The sequence below is a fragment of the Aotus nancymaae genome, unplaced genomic scaffold (assembly GCF_030222135.1).
Source record: "Aotus nancymaae isolate 86718 unplaced genomic scaffold, 86718_ANA_hifiasm-v0.15.2.pri h1tg000079l, whole genome shotgun sequence".
Lineage (NCBI taxonomy): Eukaryota > Metazoa > Chordata > Mammalia > Primates > Aotidae > Aotus > Aotus nancymaae.
This window is the reverse complement of record NW_026988494.1, coordinates 25,454,711-25,477,497: the sequence shown is the minus strand read 5'-3', so window position 1 is coordinate 25,477,497 and position 22,787 is coordinate 25,454,711. Positions and strand designations below refer to the sequence as shown.

The 22,787-nt window shown below is 48.1% G+C and overlaps 1 protein-coding gene and 1 long non-coding RNA gene across 6 annotated transcripts in view; one reads left to right on the top strand and one right to left on the bottom strand.

Annotated features, from left to right (window-relative positions):
• LOC105705341 (uncharacterized) overlaps positions 1 to 22,787 on the bottom strand; it is a 171,264-nt gene that overhangs the window by 52,249 nt on the left and 96,228 nt on the right. The window lies entirely within an intron of this gene.
• STMN4 (stathmin 4) lies at positions 869 to 21,999 on the top strand. Of its 4 annotated transcripts, XM_012435166.3 has the most exons (8): positions 869 to 975; positions 14,579 to 14,669; positions 15,840 to 15,935; positions 16,575 to 16,655; positions 17,065 to 17,273; positions 18,159 to 18,350; positions 19,042 to 19,095; positions 21,394 to 21,999. In XM_012435166.3, the coding sequence occupies exons 2-7, from the start codon at positions 14,657 to 14,659 to the stop codon at positions 19,060 to 19,062; spliced, it is 612 nt and encodes a 203-aa protein (XP_012290589.1). In that variant the 5' UTR covers positions 869 to 975; positions 14,579 to 14,656; the 3' UTR covers positions 19,063 to 19,095; positions 21,394 to 21,999. The 4 variants fall into 4 exon arrangements, with proteins under 4 accessions (XP_012290589.1, XP_012290591.1, XP_012290588.1 ...); XM_012435168.3 differs by lacking the exon at positions 16,575 to 16,655; XM_012435165.3 differs by lacking the exon at positions 19,042 to 19,095.

Below are 22,787 nucleotides of genomic sequence, written 5' to 3'. Positions count from 1 at the left end.
AGAATGACACAGTGGACTTTGGGGAGTTGGGGGAAAGAGTGGGAGGAGAGTGAGGGATAAAAGGCTACACAATGGGGACAGGGTACACTGCTCAGGTGATGGGTGCACCAACATCTCAGAAATCACAACTAACGAACTTATTCATGTAACCAAACACCACCTGCTTCCCAAAAACCTATTGAAAATTTTAAAAAATCCACCATATTTAGGAATCACCAGTGTAATGATCCCTCCATCTTGCTACCTGTGGCTCCCTCTGGAAGGCCCAGGTGGGCTGGATGGGAGGGGCAGTGAGGACCCACTAGTGTTGGCCAAACGCCACAGCACAGATGTGGCTGATACCTTTGCAAAGGTGGCCAGAGGGAAGCCTTACTCTCCAGATACTCCAGTGCAGGGCTCTTATCAGCTCCCAAGCCTGGGGTTTTTGCAGCCCCCCGCAACCCTACGTCTTCTGAATCATCGTTCAAACCCACCAGCCTTTCTGACAGGGCTGGAAACAGGCACCAAGCCCTCCAGGAAGCTATTTTTAGGGTTCATCTGTTCTTTTTTATTTCTTCCCTGGATTCCGTATTCTCTCACACCCAGATTTAAAAGACCTAAAGATTCTGGAAATCATTCATTATCCCCCCAGCTCACAAGCTGTACCTTACCCCCAACCTTTCCTGTACCACTCCCTCTTTCTTCCTCTCCACCCTCACCCTCTGGTTCTCCAGCTCCACAGGCAGCAGAGAAAGCAAGCTCTTTGTCTGACATCATCTTCCACTCCCTGGCCTACTAAGAGTTACTCACTCAGGCAATCCCTGCTCCACCAGAGGAGACTGTCCAATTGCCAAGCAACCCACTGCTGGCCAATCACAGAGCTTGGAGGTGATGTCATGGCGAGAGCGAGCAGTGGTGCTGATGTTGAGAGAAGCCCAGGGTACCACTAATTGAGGGAGTGAGGAAGAGAGCAGCTCGCTTCTAACTGGACTGCACGTAAGTAAAAATAAAATGCAACTAATTCGAGGCTTTTCAGGGAAAAGAAAAAACAAGACAGCAGCCACAGTGGGGAGAAGCGAGGGGTCTAACACCTATTGTATTGCCTTTGGTTTTACTCAATAAATTAAACTTTGTCAGATCTTGGGGTAAATAGGGTGAGGCAAAAAGAATGGCGCTCGGCCAAGGGGTGAAGGTGGACTCCGTGTGTCATTTTTATTCCGGAGCTCAGGAGAGGCAGGATGAGTGGGAATTTTCAGATGCCATCGTGAGTTATTTCTGCATAAAAGTGTTTTGTTGCTTACGGAGAAAGGTTTTGTGTGGAGTCTGACTGCCCCTACAGCTGGCTGTGACCTGAAGATCCCTTTCAAGTGGGATGCTCTCCTGTATTTTTACCTTTTCTTCCTCAGACACAGCTTTTCTTGTCTCCCATTCCCATTTTTATCACCCATCTTTTCCTTTGCCTCTATTTATGCATGGGTTACTTTCTTCTCTTGGTTCTAAGGATGCAATGAGATCATCACCTCCTCCTGGCCCCGCCCCGCCCTGAGGTCAGCCTGATCCTACCTGGCCAGAGGTGGCTGGCTTCAAAGCTGAAAACTGCAGACACCCAGAACTGCCACACCCTGGTCCTTGACTGGGGCTCTGGCCAGCCCCGCTCCTCATTCAGCCTACCATCCTTGCCAGGAGTTTAGGTATCATTCATTTCTTATCCTGGGACCCAGGATTTTGATATCAAGTGACCAGCTGTCCCCACGTGGCAGTGCTGCCTTTGTTTTATTTCTCCCAGGAAGACACAATCAGGTGTGGTAGAGTCTTGTCCTGAACATGGGCCAGTCTCCAGAATGCTGTGTGTGTGTGTGTGTGTGTGTGTGTATGGGGGTGGGAGGGAGAGGTCAGGAATGTTCAGGCACCCTTGTCTGAATACCCCGGGAAGGTATACCCCTGTATCAAGACCAAGAGAATACAAGGTGGGGATGGCCAGAGGTGGCCTGCTGAGGCTCAAGGGGTGGGTGGGAGGTTGAGAGGGACTATGGGGGAATCTGTCTCAACCTGAGGCTGAGCCCCCCGCCTCCCAGCGGGAGGAAACCTCTCCCACAGGCGGGTGCTAGGAGAATGAGATCATCCTTCAGATGAGGATATAATCATAGTGCTGGAACGGTGAGAAGGCAGAGGGGAAAAGGTCTGATCAGCAGCTTCACAGAAGGAAGCCAGAGTCTCCCAGCAATGCTGCCCCAGTCTCTGGCTCATTCCAATGAACTGGTGAAAACACAGCTCATTTCTAGGAGCTGTGTTTTCACCCCTCTTGGAAACCATGGAGCACCTGTCAGCTTGCCCCAGCCCTCCTGGCATTCCCAGCTCCACCCAGGCCACTCCTGGAAAAGCTCTGGAGTAAGCAGGATCTGCAAACGCTAGATGAGTCTACCATAGAGCATGCTGCCCTGTAGGGAGTGAGTTCCCCATCACTGAAGGTATTCAAGCAGAAGTTGGATGGCCACCCAGCAGGGAGGCTTTGGAGGAGATTTTTACATTATGTTAGGGATTGGTCTAGGTTAGTGTTTTAACTGCAGGTTGAGACCCATTAGTATACTGTGAAATCACTTTATGGATTGTAAATGGTATTTTGTTAATTTTGTTTATTTAATAAAATGAAATAAGATAGAGTAGGAAAAAATGAGAGCACATCTCATATAGTGGGATAAATAATGCTTCCTATGCTGTCTTTAGTTATGTATCAGTTATGTGTATATTTGTGTGTACAAATGTACATATATGTCTGTATTCATAATCATATATGTCTGTATCTGTCCATATCATGACATATACATAACGGATCATGATATAAAATGTAGCACTTTTGTGAGTTTCACTCAAAAATGTTTGAGAAACATTAGGCCAAGTGACCTCTAATCACCTCTCCTAATTCTAAGACTACAAGCCTATGGAAAACTAATAGATATTCAAACTTTTTTAAAAAATTTTAATTGTGGTAAATGCATATAACATAAAATTGGCCATTCTAACTGTTTTTAAGTGTACACATCAGTGGTATTAAGATGCACATTGTTATGTATCCAATCTTCAGAACTCTTTTCATCTTGCAAAACTGAAAATCCATACCCATTAAACACTAACTCCCCATTCTTCCTTGCCCCAGCCCCTGGAAAAGCCCATTCTACATTCTGTCTCTATAAATTTAACTTCTCTAGATTCCTCAGATAATGGAATCATACAGTACTTGTCTTTTGTGATTGGCTTATTTCACCTTCCTCAAGGTTCATCCATGTTGCACACTCTGTGTCCCTATTCCCAGGTAAAAAATACGTTCCTTTAAATTGCGATCAAATCCAAATATTGTTTTTTATGGGAAGCTGTCCTTCTTTAGTGAGTTACTTCATTCTAAAGGACCTATCAAAGATGGAGAAGTTTGGTCTAATATTGTCCATACTGGTCAGGTTGTCGAATAGAGCTGGAGGGGTGGTGGAAGTGTCTTGCATTTTTGCTTGGATGGGTGCTTAATAGCTAGATTTCACTTTGGTTCAATAAAAGAAACCCAAGGGCCAAGTGGCTATCTTCTTTCATTGGACTAGGCCATTTTAACCCCATTTTTCCTGTAGGGGGATGTGGACTGATTGATAACTTTTAAAATAGAGCAACAAAGATTGACAAGCTGAGGTTCAGGGAATAAGGTAGCTGAACAGGAAAAAGGAACAAGGGGCAAAGAAATGAAAAAGATAAGAGAGAGATAAAGAAAGGAGACTAGTGTCTACATTAAACCAACTATATAGAAGGAATGGAAAAATTCAGATCCTTTGTGTTCTTGCTTTTAAATAATAAGATATTTAATTATTAAGATCATAATTAAAGAAAGGCTTAATTTTTCAAGAACCCCTAAGATTGTCTCCTCTGCTCCCTTTGATATCTTTAAATTATTTCATACTTACCTGGAGATTCTCATTTGGAAACACACAATTCTCAGAGATTTTGAAGACACAGATGGGGAGAAATGAAACTGCTTTTGTTGGGGGAGGAATAGAAAGTTTGGGGAATTATAAAACATGTAAAGTGTAATTTTTATAATGTCACTTAGGGAACCAAACCGGTTTTTTTGTTTGCTTTTGTTTTGTTTTTTGAAATGGAGTTTTGCTCTTGTTGCCCAGGCTAGAGTGTAGTGGTATGATCTTGGCTCACTGCAACCTCCACCTCCCAGGTTTGAATGATTCTCCTGCCTAAGTCTCCTAAGCAGCTGGGATTACAGGTGCCTGCCGCTATGCCTGGCTAATTTTTGGTATTTTTAGTGGAGACAGGGTTTCACCATGTTGGCCACGCTGGTCTTGAACTGCTGACCTCAGATGATCTGCCAGCCTCGGCCTTTCAAAGTGCTGGCGTGAGCCACTGCACCCCGCCCAAACTGTTTTTTTTTTTTTTTAAGCTTGAGAAATAATGCATCATGTGTAATTTGGTTTGCTTATTAAATTAGCATTTGCTATACTTAGAGATGTGACAGCCTGGAAAAGGTTGCTTTTTCTGTTTTTCTTTAGGGAGGGATGGATACTAAAAATTCTTCCCTGCCATTTAAAAAATTGTTTCATTTTTCTTTTCAGAGTTTTACATCTCTAGTCCCTCTAAGAAGACACATGAATACACACACACCTGCCCCCTTCCTACCTACATATGCATGCACACACATGAAGCCCCACATCTGAATACTCCCACCCCACCCCCTACACACACATATGAGTGCTCCTACTCCATTCCCTACACACACAGAGGCATACCTATCCTTCCCCACTGAAGCCCAAAGTTTACTGGCCTTTTCTATCAATTCAAACTGAGAGCTTCTTGTCCACTCCCTTAGGGACCTGCTGTCAGAGGCGGGTGGTGGGAGGCAGGAGAACAGAACAGATCAGAAAGGGCGGGAACCTGGGGCTGGTTGGCCTGCTTCATGATGGGCTTTAGCCAACTCAAGATTTTGGATAACCAACTGGAGAATGTGAATCTAGAAAAAGGAGCTGAGTGTGGATCTAGGATGAAAGACCCAGTTGGGGAGGAGTGGGCAGAGTGTAGAGTGTCAGTGGACCATGTGGGAGTCTGTGCTTAAGCAGCCAGACCAGAGGGAGAAAAGTTCACACTGAGTATCTGGAAAGCACTGGATAGGGGATAGCACCTTTCAGGCAGGCTCTGTCTGCCCACAACACAAACACAATTCAACTATTGATCCTGGATGGGGCTGTCTAGCATCTGCATCTACCATAAACCAGATGCCTAAGGAAGGACTTAAGAAACATACCATGGGCCGGGCATGTTGGCTCACACCTGTAATCCCAACACTTTGGGAGGCTGAGGCGGGCAGATCAATAGTCAAGAGTTCAAGACCACCCTGGCCAACATGGTGAAATTCCAACTCTACTGCAAATACAAAAATCATCTGGGCCTGGTGGCACATGCCAGTAATCCCAGCTCCTCAGGAGGCTGAGGCAGGATAATTGCTTGAACCTGGGAGGCAGAGATTGCAGTGAGCCGAGATATTGCACCACTGGACTCCAGCCTGGGTGACAGAGGGAGACTCCATCTCAAAACAAAAACAAAATACAAAACCAACAACAACAAAAAACATACCATGAGCTTTTCTGAAAAACAATTACTCCAAGAAGTACTCTAGTTAATCAAAAAGAAATCAAATTAAAGAAATCAAATACAAAAAACACATGGTAACAATGATGGTCATGAACAAAGAAAACACCAGAATTTAGACTCATTGTCTAGTTATAGTTGGCATACTTATAAAGCTAAATGCAAATGCCAAATATCTTGAGGCTAGGGTATGTGTTTGTAAGAACATCACTGTATCCCTAGCGCCTGGCATAGTGTACATAGTGGATCCTCAATAAATATTTGTTGAATGAATAATGTAAGAAAGAACCCAGTACGATAATCCAGAACTGAAAATCCAGATAATTCTGACAAAACCAGAAGGTTTGTAGAGAGAGGTTTGTTCTAAACCTCTCATCTCACGCAAATAAACTCATTAGATACTCTTTTATTCTTAAGGTAGTGAAATATAAACATAAAAGATTTAACATAAAGCTAAAATTAAAAGTAATATGCAACATTTACAAAGCACTGGAGAATGAAAGTGTAAAGAAAACAAGAGCGGTATTGCAAAAGATAAGGAATTTCTTTCAGTGTATTTGAATGTGGGCCAGAAGCTTGGTGCATTTTAACGGAGAATCTCTGAGGCAATGCCTAAGCTGAAGGATAGATATAATGATGAGAATTTTAAGCATGGAATGCACCCATAGAAGGGAGGCTAATATAGGGTATTTGCCTGGCCTTTCAATCACATGCCGCCAGCAATCACCCATTGCACTTACGTCTAGGGTGGCCTTGGATATGAGGACATAGCATGGAGCTTTATCAGAAATTGCATGGGCTTCAATATAAGATTTCGATTCAAATCCCATCTTTATCACTTTCTACTTGTAGGACTCTGGGCAAATTAAGTCACTTACCTAAACTGATGATCTGTTAAGTGGGTATAGACTTTGGTGTCGGGAATGAAATGATAAAATGTGTATGCCCTGGCCGGGAGTGGTGGCTCACGCCTATAATCCTAGCACTTTGGGAGACTGAGGCCAGAGGATCACTTGAGTGCAGGAGCTTGAGACCAGACTGGGCAACACAGTGAGACCCCATCTCTATCTTAAAAAAAATGTTTTTAATGTAGATTCCCTGATTACAATTATGTAAAAATAATAGACAGAGGGAAAAAACCCTAGAAGAAAATGCCAATAGCATAAAGTAGCAAGACTACAGGATTTTTCTTTTTTTCTGTCATATAGAATTTCTAAAATATAATGTGACTATGTCTGTAATTAAAGCATTATTTATAAGATGCACATCTGCCTATAGATGTAATCGTAAAGCACTATACACTATTCAATTCACATTATTGTTATTGGGAGTAAGATGAAAAGGGCTTGCCTTATGTGTTGACACTTTCATGTGCTTTTGACCCGGGACCTCATATGGCACATGGGTCACATGCCTCACATGTTCTCCAGCAACCCTGAATGGAAGTCCATGCCCCTAAGCTTGACTTCTGTCATGCTGATTATTCTGCATATATATATATATATATATACACACACACACACACACACATATACATATATACACACACACACTCATATCTATCTATCTATCTATCTATCTATCTATCTATCTATCTATCTATATATCGAGAGAGACAGAGAGAGAAAGAGAGACAAAGTGTCACTCTGTCAGCCAGGCTGAAGTGCAGTGGCATGATCTTGGCTCACTGCAACCTCCGCCTCCCAGGTTCAAGCCATTCTCCTGCCCAGCCTCCTGGGTAGCTGGCTGGGACTATAGGCACCCAACACCACGCCCAGATAATTTTTGTATTTTTAATAGAGATGGGGTTTCACCATGTTGGCCAGGCTGGTCTTGTGATCTGCCTGCCTTAGCCTCCCAAAGTGTTGGGATTACAGGCGTGAGCCACCATGCCCGGCCTCTTCTGCATATATTAAATTGGAAATAAAAATAATCCAGAAAATCCCATCATTGTGGATTATTTGGGACTGTCAGTTTTCCAGCTTAATTTTCCTTCTCTGACTTGCCTCTCAACATAGCTGTTAGTGCTAAGAAGGACTCCTTGGACTCAGGCCTTCAGAGTTCTGCTTTTATCATAGGTGCTTATTTCCTAGAAGCCTAAGCCTATTGGGCACCTTCTGGGAGCTGCCCTTGTCCAGTCCCCATCATCTCTTCCTCTTGGTGTTCTTGGAAGCAAGAGCCTGAGGGGTGATTAAACAGTGCCATTTTCCTCAGAGCCAGTGAATCACACACTGTTCTGTTTTGCCCAGTTTCCCTCCATATGTCTCACTGGTTCATTTTTGGTCCACGCTCTAATTCCCCACTGCTTCTCCATTTATGGCATGGTCCGCAGTATTGCAGAAGACCATTCAGAGGCCTGCAGAGCATCTGCAGGGTGTCCAAAGGCGCCAGTGGCTCTAGATACCTGTCCAGGGGCTTGTTTCACTTTCCCACCAACAAAAACTCCTGTGGTTATTTTAGGATCTAGCAGAGGGCTTGGCACAGAATTAAATACTCAATAAATATTGTAGAAAGAATGAAAACCACATTCATGAAAAAATAATTTATCTCCTTTTGATTTAAAACCCAAAGAAGACACATGGCTGCCAATCAGAGCCTTTTGATCAACGTGAAATAACCAGGGCCACTGTTCTGAGCTAACATAATTCCATCCCAAAGCAAATAAATGTGGTATTTACATAGCTTATGCAGCTAATTTTGGGTAAATACATAACCTCAACTGGATTTTTAAGAAGACTGGTAATAGGGCACGGACTTAAAGAACCACCTTCCTGTACTGCTTGTGGTTAGAGGACCTTAATCAGAATTCATTGCTCCCACACCCATGGAATTATTCTTCCTGATTCTTGGCCAGAGTTCCTAGATTTGTCTTCTGAAACCTTTGCCAGGGACAGCTCTATTCAAGCCATTGGGATATGCATTACCTGCATATCCCTCAAAAATAGTCCACGTGGAATTTGACATATCCTGCAAGCATTCTCGGGGCATTTCTTACAGTGGCCAACAAAATCCTTGCTCACGCTGTCATACTGGCAGTCAGAGGCATTAAGAGGTCAGGCATGCACCCAGGAGGTAGCCATGTGTTGTCTGAGAGCTTGGTGCTCTTCTATCTGCCCCCTGGACATCAGCTGCGTTACGGAAAGCCTGGGAGTGTCAGTTGCATAAAACTGCCCTGCTGGGGCCTCCCTTTTGTGTATCTGTCTTCTCATTCAAAGCTGCTCTAGTGACCATGTGGGCTGTCCCCTCTCATCCCAGATGATGTTTGGGGACAGAGAAGGAAGAAATATAAGAGAGAAAGGCATTGACACTGGAATCCATCCTATCTCTGCCAGCAACTCTCTGTGTGACCTCAGAATCTTTAGTCCCCAGGAAGGAGGCCATTGGCATTTTGGAAGGGACAGTTGTTTATTGTGTGGAACTGATGTGTACATCGTGAGACATTCAGACTCCCCAGGCCCTGCCCATTAAATGCCTGTAGCATCCCCAGTCTCAGGACTGTTGAAAAGTCCCACGTATTTCTTGGGAGTGAGACTGTGCTGAGTTGAGAACCTGTTCTCTCCATCTTTGACATTCAAATGTTCTGGGTGAAATTGAGGGCTCTGATCTCTTCACTGTAAACATCCTTTTCTCCCCACTGTCCCACCATGAGATCCCTCCTCAGTCAACAGCCTACAACTTCATTCTCAGCCACATCTGCCTCCAACCCAAACTTACTCATTTCATGTTTCCTTATGGCTGTCTCTCTGCTTGGTGGGGTTATCACCACTAATTTATTTCTTAACAATTATGCTAGGGGTTCAAGCCATAAACAAAAAGCTCTGATTGCTTGCTTTTCTGTACAGACTCTTAGATGCTGGTGCTGGGGGAAATTCATGGATCAGTTTGTAAATGGAAAAATAGTGCTGGGTGAGATGTGAAAACTTCAGAGTGCAACTCAATCCAGCAGGTTCCCCACACTTTGCACCGAGACTGCTACTCGGCTTCCAGCCTTTCCCTCCTAATTTTTCCCCAAACGAATGCTACCAGATGAATCTTTTTACACTAGCAGCAGAACCTAGAGACAGAGACAGGCTTTTGAATGAAACACAAGAGGACGTAAATCCCAGCTCTGCCCCTACCTACATGTGCGACGGTATAGTTTACTTAACTGCTGAGATTCAATGACTTCATTCTCAAATAACCTCATAGAAAAAATGAGATAACAGCTGTGCTTTTCCTGCCCAAGAATGGTAGTTTTTATTATTGCTATTATTATCAGCATCAATGTTCCCTTCTCCCCTCATTCAAAAGAAGTCAGTGGCTTCCTACTGGGTAGGAGATGAAGCACAATGTCCTTCATTGGTCTGGAGGTCTCCCTGATCTTCCAGTTCCTCTTCTAGCGTTCTGTCCCAGTGCACCCTGCCTGCAGCCCAATGAGCCTCCTGGGTTCCTGAGTAAACCCTGTCCACATTCCCGGCACACAGTCAGGTTCAAAGTCATTGCAAGGTGACAAGCACTGCAGAACCTCAACTGCATAGTAACCCCATCACAACCTGGGATGCAGTCACACTAGAACCTTTGCCATCCGAAGCTTGAGTCCTCTCTCTACCTGCTCCACTGGATCAATCCCGGCCAGTACAGGGGCTTAGCTGCCCAGGGAGGCCTTGCCTCTTGACCAACCAGTTTGTGCTTGAGAGTGACCACCAGACAGGAGCTGGAGGCCGCCGTCCTGAGCTCTAGCTGTGGTTCTGGATATTGGCTGAATGACTGCCAATCATTGGCAGTCATGGGGGTCTCCTTTGATCTTTGCTGCCGCTGGGTGCAGTGAATTTCCTGGTCTTCTTTAGGGGCAATTGAAGGGCTAGGGTTGGCTTTCACCTAACAGAAAACACATAAGGGGCCTCTGAGGGGTGGGGATGGAGGTTTGCCTCTGCACTGGGTTTTGCCTTATGTTGCTCTGCTGGCTGACATCTTGGATAGAATCTCCCATTGAGGACTTGCACTTCTGGCCTCATGCCTCCTATGGCCTCTATTGTGTCTTCATCTTCACCATGCCCACCTGAATCCCTGGCACTCTGTGTGCTCTGACCTTGGGCATAACACCCTTACTGTCCTCCTTTGACAGTCCCATGGGAGGCTTAGTGGCCCTTGCTCCATTGCAGGCTGTATTTTGCTGTGGCATGATAACATGACCATCGCCATTTAACAGACCCCACAAGACAACCTAGAATCGCAAAACCAGGCCAGGTGCTGGGCAGGCACATGCAACCGGCCCCACTGGGCACAGATGCTGCAGGTTATTAGGGACAAAGTCGGGTTTCCTGCCATGGCTGGCACCACCCAGTGGCAAAGACTCCTTGCATCACTGTGCCCTCTGAAAGAGTCTTCCTGCCCTCTGCTTCCCACCTTCTTATCTTCTGAGTCTTTTCTCAGAATGTTCCCTGGGCAGCAATACCTTTTCGATCTTAAATGCAAAAGAAATGATGTGACTGTTGGCATGAGGATTTACAGGGTCCCCTGGACCCACAGGCACACATAATATAGATCATCTTTCTTTCTTTCTTTCTTTTTTTTTTTTTGAGACAAAGTCTTGCTCTCTCACCCAGGCTGGAGTTCAGTGGCGTGATCTTGGCTCACTGCAACCCTCACCTTCCAGGCTCAAGTGATTATCCTGCCTCAGCTTCCCTAGTAGTTGAGACTACAGGCACGTGCCACCATGCCTGACTAAGTTTTATATTTTTAGTCGAGATGGGGTTTCACCATATTGGCCAGGCTGGTCTCGAACTCTTGACCTCAAAGTGATCTGCCCACCTCAGTCTCCCAAAGGGCTGGGATTACAGGCATGAGCCACCACGTCCGACCACATAGATCATCTTGAAGAAAAAATCAGCCCATGTATCAATACTGGTACCTGGGGTGAAAGAACTGGGGGTTTCAGCCCTGGCTCTGTCACTTCCTGAGGGCATTAGTTTCCCAGGGGCTGCTGTATCACATGACCGTTAACTGGGAGGCTGGAAGTTCAAAACGGAGGTGTCAGTGGACTGAACTCTGCTGAAGACTCCAGGGGAGGATCCTTCCTTGCCTCCTGCAGCTTCTGGCAGCCCCAGACATTCCTTGGCTTGTGGCTAATTTACTCCCATCTCTACCTCCATCTGCACATGGTCTTCTCTTTTCTCTGTGTCTCTCTTATCAGGACACTTGCCATTGAGTTTAAGGCTTTCTCAGGCAAGCAGGAATGATCTCTGCTTGAGATCCTTCATTACATCTGCAAAAGCCCTTTTTTCCCCAAATAAGCTCTCATTCACAGGTTGTAGGGGTGAGGGGTTAGGGGTTAGGATGAGGATGTATGTATGTATGTAGGGGACATTATTTAACTGACTATACTGAATGGCCTTGAAAAGGCACGTAGCTTCTCTGAGCCTCAATTTCATTCTCTATAAAATGGGGATAGTAATTCCCACCTTACGAGGCTATGATGAAAATGAAAGTGAGTTTGTCACGTAGCAGCTGCTCGGTAAGCACGTTTTTAACACGCAGGCCCCAACCTGTAACATGGAGAGGTCTCCGGTGCAACTCCCTTGACCGTGCCCATGCCTACCTCTGCCCACCTCTACATCTCCTGTTTCCTGCCCTGGTCTTCCTTCTCTGGCTTTCTGACCTTCTCTGTTCCTGAAACTCCTGGCCCATTTCCTTCCATGTGGAAAGCGCTTACTACATATTTTAAAGTTAACTCATATCCCCAGGCCTTGCTGGCTTTCTGTGAGTCTTCAGGACCATGGAGGAAGCATTAGTGAGCATCTAGTTCTTCCACTGGTTACAATGGAAGAGCTTACAAGTTGAGAGACCTGGAGACTAGACCCAGCTCTGCACCCTTAGAACTGTGTGACCTCAGGCAAGCGTCTTAACTTCCCTGAAGCCCAGGTTCTTCATCTGAAAGCAAAGCTGACGATGCCTGTCTTGTCAGCCTAGGCCAGCTTCATGCAAAGTCTGACCGGGAAAATGTGGTGGGTGTCGGGTGCTCCATGAGCACAGGGTCCTATCATCATTTGTAGCTCAGGCTGGGGGCACATTCCCTGACTCCAACTGCCTCCTACTCAGTCTGCCTTCTTTCTCAGGCATCCCTCTCTGCCTCCCCTCCACCTATTCAGGCTTCTGCTTCTGATCCTTTCCCCAGGTAGAAGTCCAAGGCCACTGCCTCTCTGGCAAGGCTGACTCACTCTGCAAGTGACTTGTCAGTCAGTCTGGCCATGAGCAGAGACTGTGGGATGGGGTCTCATGACCAGGGAAGTCGCATGCAGGCACCAGGCCTGCCTCTCTGTTCAGGGACTCACTGGTACCATCAGGACCAGCTTAGCTCTGCAGAGAGAAGACCCATTGTGCTGCAATGTGACAGAGGCCTCTGGCTCCAAAGCACAACAAGAAGAACGAGGAGAACAAAGCACTTTAAGTCCAGCTGGACCTCAGTTCAAAGGGGCAATCTAACTTCCTAGCAGCATCACCCTGAGCAGGCACAGAAACCCTCTGAGCCTCATTTTCCCCATCTGCACATGGAAGCAACAGTCCTTACTTGTGGGGCCAGAGTTAACGGCTCTGAGGCAGGTGTGTGGCACCTGATACTGCCCTGATGCAAAAGACACAGCCAAGGAGACTAACATTTATTCAGTGCTTCTCGTCTACTGGATGCTATCCATGGGCTTTTCTCATTTAATTTGCACAGCTCAGTGCAGGAGTAAGATGGAGAAAGAGAATAGAGGAGCTAGTAAGAGAGGTGATGCTTGTATTTGACCCACAGTGGACTAGCCCTAAAGCCGGAACTGAGTTGACTGCTCCCATTGGCTCCTCCTGCCAGTCCCCAGCCAGCAGGGAAAGGCAAGGGGCTTGAAGTGGGTCTCAGAGTCTCTTTGGCTGGCGAGGATGTGGGCAATGAGTCTGCTGGCTTTTGCCACCTTCTCCTGGCACAGTGACCACAGAGAGTGGCCAAGGATCAAATGGTCCTGAAGACTGGCACTCACTGCTGACTGCTCCTCACTGTTGGTAGTAGCCTTCATGGGCTCCCATCACCTCCACCCAGATCTGCTCCTTCCCTGCCTCTCCTGTGTCATCCTCTCTTCCCACTTTCTGATCTAGCGTCAACCAGCTCGACCTGATTCCATGGACACTGAGTGGTGTTCTCACCCTGACCCTTGCCCGTGATGTTCCCTTGCAGAATACCCTCCTGCCAGCTCCTGCTCGATTCTAACTCATCCTTCAAGGCACCACTCAGGTGCTACCAACACCAGGACCCCTGCTGGACTCCCTGGCTCATGCTAGGGGTGTGGAGTCCCATCTCTGTGCCCCACGGCAATTCCGCATGCTGATTTCTGGCAGTGTGCTGGCCCTGTGATGAGATATGATTTCTTAATGCTTTTTTTTCCTGTGTCTCGGATTGTCTTAACTAGGGCCAAGCACAGCTTAGGTCAGTCATCTTGGGAAAGGGAAGGTGAAAGGCATCTGAAAAGGCCTATTAACATCCTATGCCCAATTCCCTTTCATCCCATATCAGAAGTGGCCCAAAGAGTTCTGGGGCATGTGAGGGGAGAAGTTCAGGACACACAGTTATTTTATGAACTCCTCCCAGCTGATTCTGCCAGAGGATTTGTCTCTCACCCTAACCTTTGAATTGGGCCAGGTTCCTAGCTATGGAGGGAGACAGATGAGCACCCCTTGACCTATATGTTTTTGGGAAACTCATGTTTGCACACACTGGGGGCCTTGAGACTGGAAGGCCAGTTAGGAAGTATCATGACTACATGGAATCTGAGCTTGATTAGCGTGATGTGAGAGGGAGGTCTGGGTGGGGGACCCTCAGGGAGAGTTGGTGGGGAGAGGGCCTGGAGGAAGAGCAAATGAGGTACCCCCGAGATCCCCTCCCCAGTGTATAAAGACCTTCCTTATGAGAATAACCTGTCTCACCCATCGATGGTAAAATCCTGTCCTTTCCTTTTCTCAGGCTGGTGACAGCGTCCTGAGCTGGTAACAGACCCACTCTGTGACTTTCAGCTAGATTCAGCCACCAGATCCCAGAAACATGACCCTTGCTGGTAGGTACAAAAATCATGTGTGATGGGGCATAGGCTATTCCCCCCGCCCCGACCCAACATGTTCTCACAGAAGCAGGGAAACACACCTTGGGCAGAAAGCAAGGGGGGCGGGGCAGGCAGTGACAGGAGGCACACCACTGCCTGTCACCACAGGCGACAAGTTGAGCAAGCGGTGGGGGTGCATCACAGCTGATATTTTCCTCCTTTTGCTCATCTGTATATGTGGTATTTTTTTAAAGTTTTTATAATGACTATATATTATTTTTGCAGTTACATGTATTTTCAAATTTATAAAAGGAAGCCAGGTGCAGTGGCATATGCCTATAGTCCCCGATATCAGGAGGCTGAGGCACGACGATCGCTTGAGCCCAGGAGTTTGAGTCCATCCTGGGCAACATATTGAGACCCTCATCTCAACAAAAAATTTTACAAGGAAATGAGGATGGGGGAGCACCAGCACTGGGCTGGGGGTCAGCTAAGGGCTGCAGCCTGAGCAACCAGACACACAGGCTCCAATACGGTGGGAGGAGGGACTGTTGGGAGCCAGGGCAGTTCTGACCCCTGACATCCCAAACACAGACAGACAGGGTGGTGGGGATATGATCTGGCTTTCTGGGACACCAGCAACCCCCTGGCTCTGGACACTGTGTTGGAAAGGTCAGAGAAGGCTCATAGCCTGACCTTATGAGGGGCAGAACGGAGGGATGGTGGTGAGGATGGCCCCCTCCTATCCAGCTCCTTAACTCTGCAGGCCAGAGCTGCAAAGTATTGGGAGTAGAATGGAGTGTGGGTCTCCTATATCCTGGAGCAAAAGAATCAGAATGTATTGGGGCAGATGTTGGGAGAGAGAGCGCTGAAGCACTGGTGCTTGGGACCTTTCCATGAAGGCATTTGCTTTATGGTCTGGAAGGGGAGGAGACATACTGGGGAGAAGGATCTGGTGCTCTGGAAGGCTCAGGTTTCCATAGGAGACAGGAGTGGGTTCAAATCCCACACAGGCATCCTGAACAACGCTGCTCAGGGCAAAGGGCCCAGATGCCCAGCCTCGGCGTGGGTCTGCGTGGGAGTGCCTTTGTGGAACCCTGGGCTGCTCAGAGCCCCAGACCCACGGGGACACTGGCTTCTGAGGCTGGGAGAGGCACCATCCTCACCTGCCTGGTGTTTCCACAGCCTACAAAGAGAAGATGAAGGAGCTCCCACTGGTGTCCTTGTTCTGCTCCTGCTTCCTGGCTGATCCCCTGAATAAGTCGTCTTACAAATATGAAGGTCAGTGAAGGCTCAGCCAGGAAAGTGAGGGGCAGGGAAGGGGCCCCTGTGTCCTGTTCTCATGGGTCCTGCACCCCGACCGCAGTTCAATGAAACTCTCTTCCCAAGACACAGTTTCATTCCCAGAGCCGATGAAATCCCAGCGGCTGAGCCTGAGGGTCTGAGCTGCAGCGGTGCAGCCTGGGCACTAGGAGAGCCCATGAGGGTCTGCGTCAGGCTTCCCAAGAGTTCACTTGATCTTAGTGTCACCTCTGTGCATGCATCCAACAAATCGAGGCTCGGGGGGGATACAAAAGTGAGCCAGACAGAGATTCTGCCCATGGGGAACATAACCAGAGGAGAAGATGAGATGATGTGTGTCAGTTTCCAGGCCAACAGGTCTCCTCTGGGAAGGGTAGAGAATGCTCTGGGAGAGTCCAGAAGTAGGAGGAGGAGGCTCTGTGACAGCTGTGCTGTGTGGGGCTTGTAGCTGGAACAGCCCCAAGACACCAGTAGGGAGCACTGGGTGGCCATGTCCTCACCACGGGTGCTCGGGGACCAGGTCACCTCCTAACGTCCTGGTTAGAAGCAGGGATGGGTTTGGTCTGGCACCAAAAAGCAGGCGTGCTTGGATGACCTGAGGTTGTTTTTTCTGTCTAGGCTGGTGTGGGAGACAGTGTAGGAGGAAGGATGAAAGCCAGCGGAAAGACAGTGCTGACTGGAGAGAAAGAAGAGCGCAGGGTAGGAGGGAGGCAGCGGAGGGGGTCCGCAGGCCGAGCGTCAGATGGCAGTGGCCGGGGGTGGGCGGGGGCCAACACACCCCTGCCTGTCACCACAGATGACAAATTGAGCAGCTCAGCAGTCAGAGGAGGCTGGTGGGGGAAGCAAAGGCAAAAGCAGCCAGTGTCGTAGGAAATCACATTGCCTGGGGCCTCTACTCCTGGGGGCTGAAGCCTCACTGTGGCTACAAACTCCTTCAGCACGTCAGAGCGCATCACCCCTAGGTGCCTGGGTGCAGGACTGAGCTGGACCCTAGTATCCAGCTTGCAAGGGGCCCCAGCTCTCCCACTGCTGTCTGCATGCGCTGAGTGCTTGCTGGGTGCCCATGCATTCTTCAGGACGTGAGCAGCCCCTTCTCTGCCCTCTGTAGCAGACACAGTGGACCTGAACTGGTGCGTCATTTCCGACATGGAAGTCATTGAGCTGAACAAATGCACCTCAGGCCAGTCCTTCGAAGTCATCCTGAAACCACCCTCCTTTGATGGGGTGCCCGAGTTCAATGCCTCCCTGCCCAGGCGGCGAGACCCATCCCTGGAAGAGATCCAGAAGAAACTAGAAGCAGCTGAGGAGCGAAGGAAGGTAAATGTGGTCCTTTCCTTCTTTCCTCCCTCTCAGCATAAAGGGGGAGGGAGGTGGAGAACACAGGTGGTGGACCTGAGCTGGGGTAAGCTCATCACTCTGCAAAATGTAGGGAGCATCTCACTAGTGTGCGGTGGAGAATGAGGCACCGTTGAGGGAAACAAAGAGCCAAACGCCCCCGGCCTCGAGGAGCTCACCGTTTGGTTAAGGGGATAGGACACTGCACTATGTTCCTTCAACAGGTGGCCTTATAATGCACAGTGGCAAAAATAGAACTTCGACAAATGCTGAGGATTTACGGAAAGGCTAGAGAATTAAGGAAAGAGCTCCTTCCTTGGAGGAGGGAGAGATCATGGTGTGGGGCATCTCCAGGCCCGGATGCCTTCTGTGCCTTCTATGGATTCTCGTGGCTTGATTCTGATGCCATCTTCTAAGTGAAATTTTTTTTCATCTTTCAAGAAGAATTCCTTCAGTGCATCCTGTCTCTACCTTAGGGCATATGTCCACGCTAGTCTGGGTTTTAGTGATTTGTAAGTGTTCATCTCCATGAGACTTTTTTTGTTAGACCAGTGCCTGGTACATAGTATGAGATCATTTAGTGTTTGTGAATGAATAAATGAATGAATGAATGAATGATGGCAATGAGTAAAAGGGCCCTGAAGGTATTTAGGAAAAGGCTGGTAAAAAAAAAAAAAAAATCAAAGAATGTGGAAGGCTCTGAAGGGGTGGAAAAATATAGGAAGTGTCTTTGCTTCCTGCTAATGGGCTGGGGACCAGGACCAGGGAGGTGAAGGTTCTGGGTGTGCAGCTTTGCAACCATGATGGTGAAATTAACCCTGGCGCACTCACTGAGAAGGACCACCTTCTGCCTTTATGCTTCCCCAGTACCAGGAAGCAGAGCTCCTGAAGCACCTAGCAGAGAAACGGGAACATGAGAGAGAGGTGATCCAAAAAGCCATTGAGGAAAACAACAACTTCATCAAGATGGCTAAGGAGAAACTGGCCCAGAAGATGGAATCCAACAAGGAGAATCGGGAGGCCCACCTCGCCGCCATGTTGGAACGGCTGCAAGAGAAGGTTAGTGGTCCCTGGCTAGAGAGGAGGCTCCTGGGTCATGCTGTTTTCCTTCTGCAGCAAGTACACGGGGACCTACTGATCATCTCAGGGAGGAAGCAGCCTCGGGCAGGAATCGGGATCTTTCTCTTAGGCAGGATCCTTAGAGAGTTCCGAAGGGATGATCCAGGAAGCCAGAGGCAAGAAACGAACCAGAATCAGGGTTTCCTTGGGGGCTTTTCTGCACAGCTACACAATTTAAAATTCTTTGTTGTCTTAGGGAGAGTATATATCTGATTTTCTAGAAGAAGCCTGTCTGATACAAAGGAGTAGAGATAGACAAGCAGTTGTACATTCCTAGCTTCATCACTGAATGGACTGATTTGATGGAAGGAAAGATGCTTTCTTGAGCTCTTGGCTCTAAGTCATGGGTATGATGAGCTGAGTTTCCCATCGAGCAGGAAACATGATTCTCTCTAAACCTCTTGACACAGACCCAGTGAGTCATAGGTCTTTCCAATATGTTGCCTTTTGTCAATAAATGAAACAGTGTCACCTAAATAGGAGAACCATGAGGCCGGGGTTGGTTCTGTGTGTCAGCAGAATACCGGCCCGTTCTGCTGAGAACACGCTGGCCTCATTTCCTGAGTCTCAAGGCCGCCCCAGTTTCTCCTGCAGCTCCTGGGAGAGCTCCAGCTCTGTGTTTTATTTCCAGGAACCGCCTGCTGCGCGGTGACTCCCGGGACCTGATCGGTGGCCTCGTCCCATGGTGAGCAGCGTGGTCCCCGCGCCTTCCTGCCCATCCACCTAGAGTCTCAGGCCCTTGGCAACAGGTCCTAGAAAGATCTGGTTTCTTCACAAGGGATCTGAATGTTGCATAGGCCCTAGAACTGGCCGGCATGCAGCAGACCCTGTGCTCTGATGCACCAGCCTGCAAGGCTCGGCAGGGCCTCTACCAAGCATCATATGGGAGGGAGGTGATCTGGGTCAGCCCTCAAGCTTCCCCAGTTATGGAGGGATGACTTGGAGCAAACTCTTAACAAAAACCTGGGGTTGGGCTAAGAGGGGGCATGGCCCTGAGCCAGACCCAAAAGAAATCACTGAGGCTCCACCCAGGATATAGCACTTGAGAGACTCTGCAAAACACTTTCATCATGCCACTGTCCTCACAAGTTCCTGAAGCAAGCTGGACAGGTGTTATGCTTATTTTGCAGATAAGAAAAACATGTCCACAAAGGTCAAATGACTTGCCCAGGGTCATGAAACCAACAAGCAGTGGAGCTAGGACTAGCACCCAGCTCTTTGGCTCCAAGACCAAGTGGTTCAAGGAGACCAGCCTGTGATTGTCCTGCCAGCCTTTTGTCATCAAGAGAGACTTCGGAGGCCAAGGAAAGGGAGTGCAGAACCTAGGGCTCTGCCCCATCTGCTCACCCAAGAATGGCGGTAGATTCAGAAGCAGAGAGATTGGAAAGGTCCATATAGTAGAATGATAGCTGTGGAGGTGGGGGAGACTCAAAGAGGTGTGACATCAGAGCAGACATCTGAGGGGGTGGCATCCTTCTGGGACCTTGGTCCCTACTCTCCTTTACCCACTGGTGGAGGCAGGAGGTTGGGTGAGAGTTGGGTATATGTTTTCTGCCCTGTCCACCTGTGCACTAGGCCATGGACACCTTCCACAATGCCTGCTGTGCCAGTGTTTGTGTGGGTCATGGACCCCATGTGTCAGACTCGCTTGGTATAAAATTCAAAAATACACATACTTGGATCCTTCCCCAGAACACCGACCCCGGCTGTCTAGGGATGGTGCTTCCTCGGTCACGCTGATATGTACCAAAGTTTTGGACTGTGTATACCACTCCTCACTTCTAGGCCACGGAAAGTTCTATAGTGTCTGCAGGAACCAATTTTTAGTTTATAATTTATCCTGAAAACCTGGGCTGCCTCAGTGGGTCTACTCTGGGCTGATTCTGTCATCTGGATGTGACAGTGCCAGGCTCTGGGAGGGACAACATTTGTTGAGTGCTTGCCATGTGTAAGGCACCATAGTAGAAACTGGGAAATAATAGCAAGAAGAGAAAGATGTGGTTGCTACCCTAGGAAAGTCACCATCTAATAGAGAACCCAGCAGTATGAACAGTGACCAGGTGAACGCTAAACATCTCAGAACCTGAGGGGAGTAAGAGCCTCCTGTCTATGCCCTTTTCTTTAAAGATCAGAGAACTGAGGCCTAGTTGGAGAAGTGAGCCAGCCAAGATACTTCTGCAGTTGGGCCTTGGAAGGCAGATACCATCTTCTGGCTGCACTACCCTGTGAAATAAAAGAAGTTTCTCTTACGATAGGTGTAAGAAAGTCCACTTTTTGGAGTTGGGCAACATTTTCAAAATTCTTCTGTTGATTTGTACTTTAAGAGTCCACACCCGGCCACAGTGGCTCACACCTGTAATCCCAGCACTTTGGGAGACAGAGGTGGGAGGATCATTTGAGACCAAGAGTTAGAGACCAGCCTGGGCAACATAGCAAGACCCCATCTCTATTTTTGTTTAAATAATAACAAAGTAAAACCAAAGTGTCCTCATCTTTCACCAACAGGGTTAAGGCAATTCTAGCAAAGGAGATGGATGAGAACTAGAAGCAGCAGGCAGGTGCATGTGATTTGTAGGAGATGCGTGCAGTGAGGCCTGTCTGTTCCGCCTGCTCCTCTGGCACAAACTACCCCCCAGCAGTTCCTTATATGAAGTCAAGCCATACGATTTAAGCCAAACCACAGAACAGCCAGGTGAGGGAGGGAGAGGCTAGGAGGGGGGCCCAGGGTCACTGTAAGGTGGGCCCCTGCCACAGGTTGGGACCCACAAGCCCTTGAGCTCCCCAGGGCCACACCAGTAGGCTCGCCCCTGCCTCCTGCCAGCCTCACCTGCCACCTTCTGCCCCTCTCAGGATGCCTTTGCAGACACAGCTCTTCACTGCCCGTGGTGGCCACTCTTTGCTTTTGGTTCTCTTGCACTTTGGCCTCCCTTTTTGTCCCCGGAAGCCTTGTGTGACCTGCCCTTTTCCTTCCCTCCCTTCCCAGGACAAGCACGCCGAGGAGGTGCGGAAAAACAAGGAGCTGAAGGAAGAGGCCTCTAGGTAAAGCCCAGAGGCCAAAGAAGTTGCCAGGTCAGCCGGACAGCTCCAGCAGCTCCACGTTCCAGGCAGCCTCGCCCGCCGGCTGCACTCCCAGCACTGGGGTTTGGGGGGAGGGGGGTGGCCAAGGGGCGTTTCCTCTGCTTTTGGTGTTTGTACATGTTAAGAATTGACCAGTGAAGCCATCCTATTTGTTTCTGGGTAACAGTGATGGGGTGGGAGAGGGGAGAGGAGAGAGTTTGGGAAAGGGAGATGTAGAAGAACTCAAGGACGCTGCAACCCTGCCCAGCGCAGATCTGATTTTCACATCTCTATCTGGACATGGAGCCTCCAGACACTGTGTTGAGGGAGATGGAGACCAGAACAGTAGAACTTCAGGATGAAGGACAGAGTCCTGGGTGGGGCGGCGGCTGCAGGGCCCTCTGTAGGGCCCAGCCAGAGGGGGTGTGAGGACCAGAGGTGTTGCTTCCGCCCTGCAGCAGGTGGGATGAGGTCTGTGTGTGTGTGTGTGTGAACCATCATTTTTTGATCATCATGACCAATGAAACCTTGACTCCAAGTGTCCAGTTCTTTATTTCCTGAATGTGTCCTCTGGGTCATTTAAAAAGTTCTCAAAATCTGGCTTTCATCCATCTGATGGCAGATGCCCTTTTGCTTTCTTAATTTTGCCATTCGAGCATCTGGGGACTGGGTGAGGTAGGTTAAATCATGCCAGCCTTTGGCATAATTGAAAGATTATCTCTTCTGTTCTTTAAAATCCCCTCTGTGGGCTAATCTTTATTGGAGAGCATGCACTAAATTGATGAGAAGAGAAACTCAATCTTCCTTTCAATGAACTGACATCCTAATATGGTCCCCAAGATGCACTGTAAGAAGGAAGTTGTCTTAGTCACAACCGTTCAGACTGCTATAACAAAATACCTTAGACTAGGTAATTGATAACAGACATTGATTGCTCACAGTTTTGGAGTCTGGGAAGTCCAATATCAAGGCACCAGCAGATTCAGTGTCTAATGAGGACTTTTCCTCTGCTTCAATGATGATGCCTTTTTGCTGTGTCCTCACATGGCAGAAGGGAAGGGCAAAAGGGCTTCCTCAAGCCTCTTCTTTAAGGCACAAATCTCATTCGTGAGGGTGGAGTCCTCATGACCTCACCCTTTAAGTCCCTATCTCTTAATTCTATAGTGTTGGGATTAGGGTTCAACCTATGAATGTGGGGGAGACAGCAACATTCAAACCATAGAAGTCCTGCATGCTTTGGGTGTTTGAGATTCTAGGTGGATTAGAAAATGTGAGCAAGGAAATAAAGTGTTTGCTAGTAGAAGGCAAAGGAGACAGCCA

Coding starts and splice junctions, on each gene's coding strand:
- STMN4 (XM_012435165.3), top strand. Junction 15,936..16,574: donor GTCGTCTTACAAATATGAAG/GTCAGTGAAGGC, acceptor TTTTCTGTCTAG/GCTGGTGTGGGAGACAGTGT. Junction 17,274..18,158: donor CAGCTGAGGAGCGAAGGAAG/GTAAATGTGGTC, acceptor ATGCTTCCCCAG/TACCAGGAAGCAGAGCTCCT.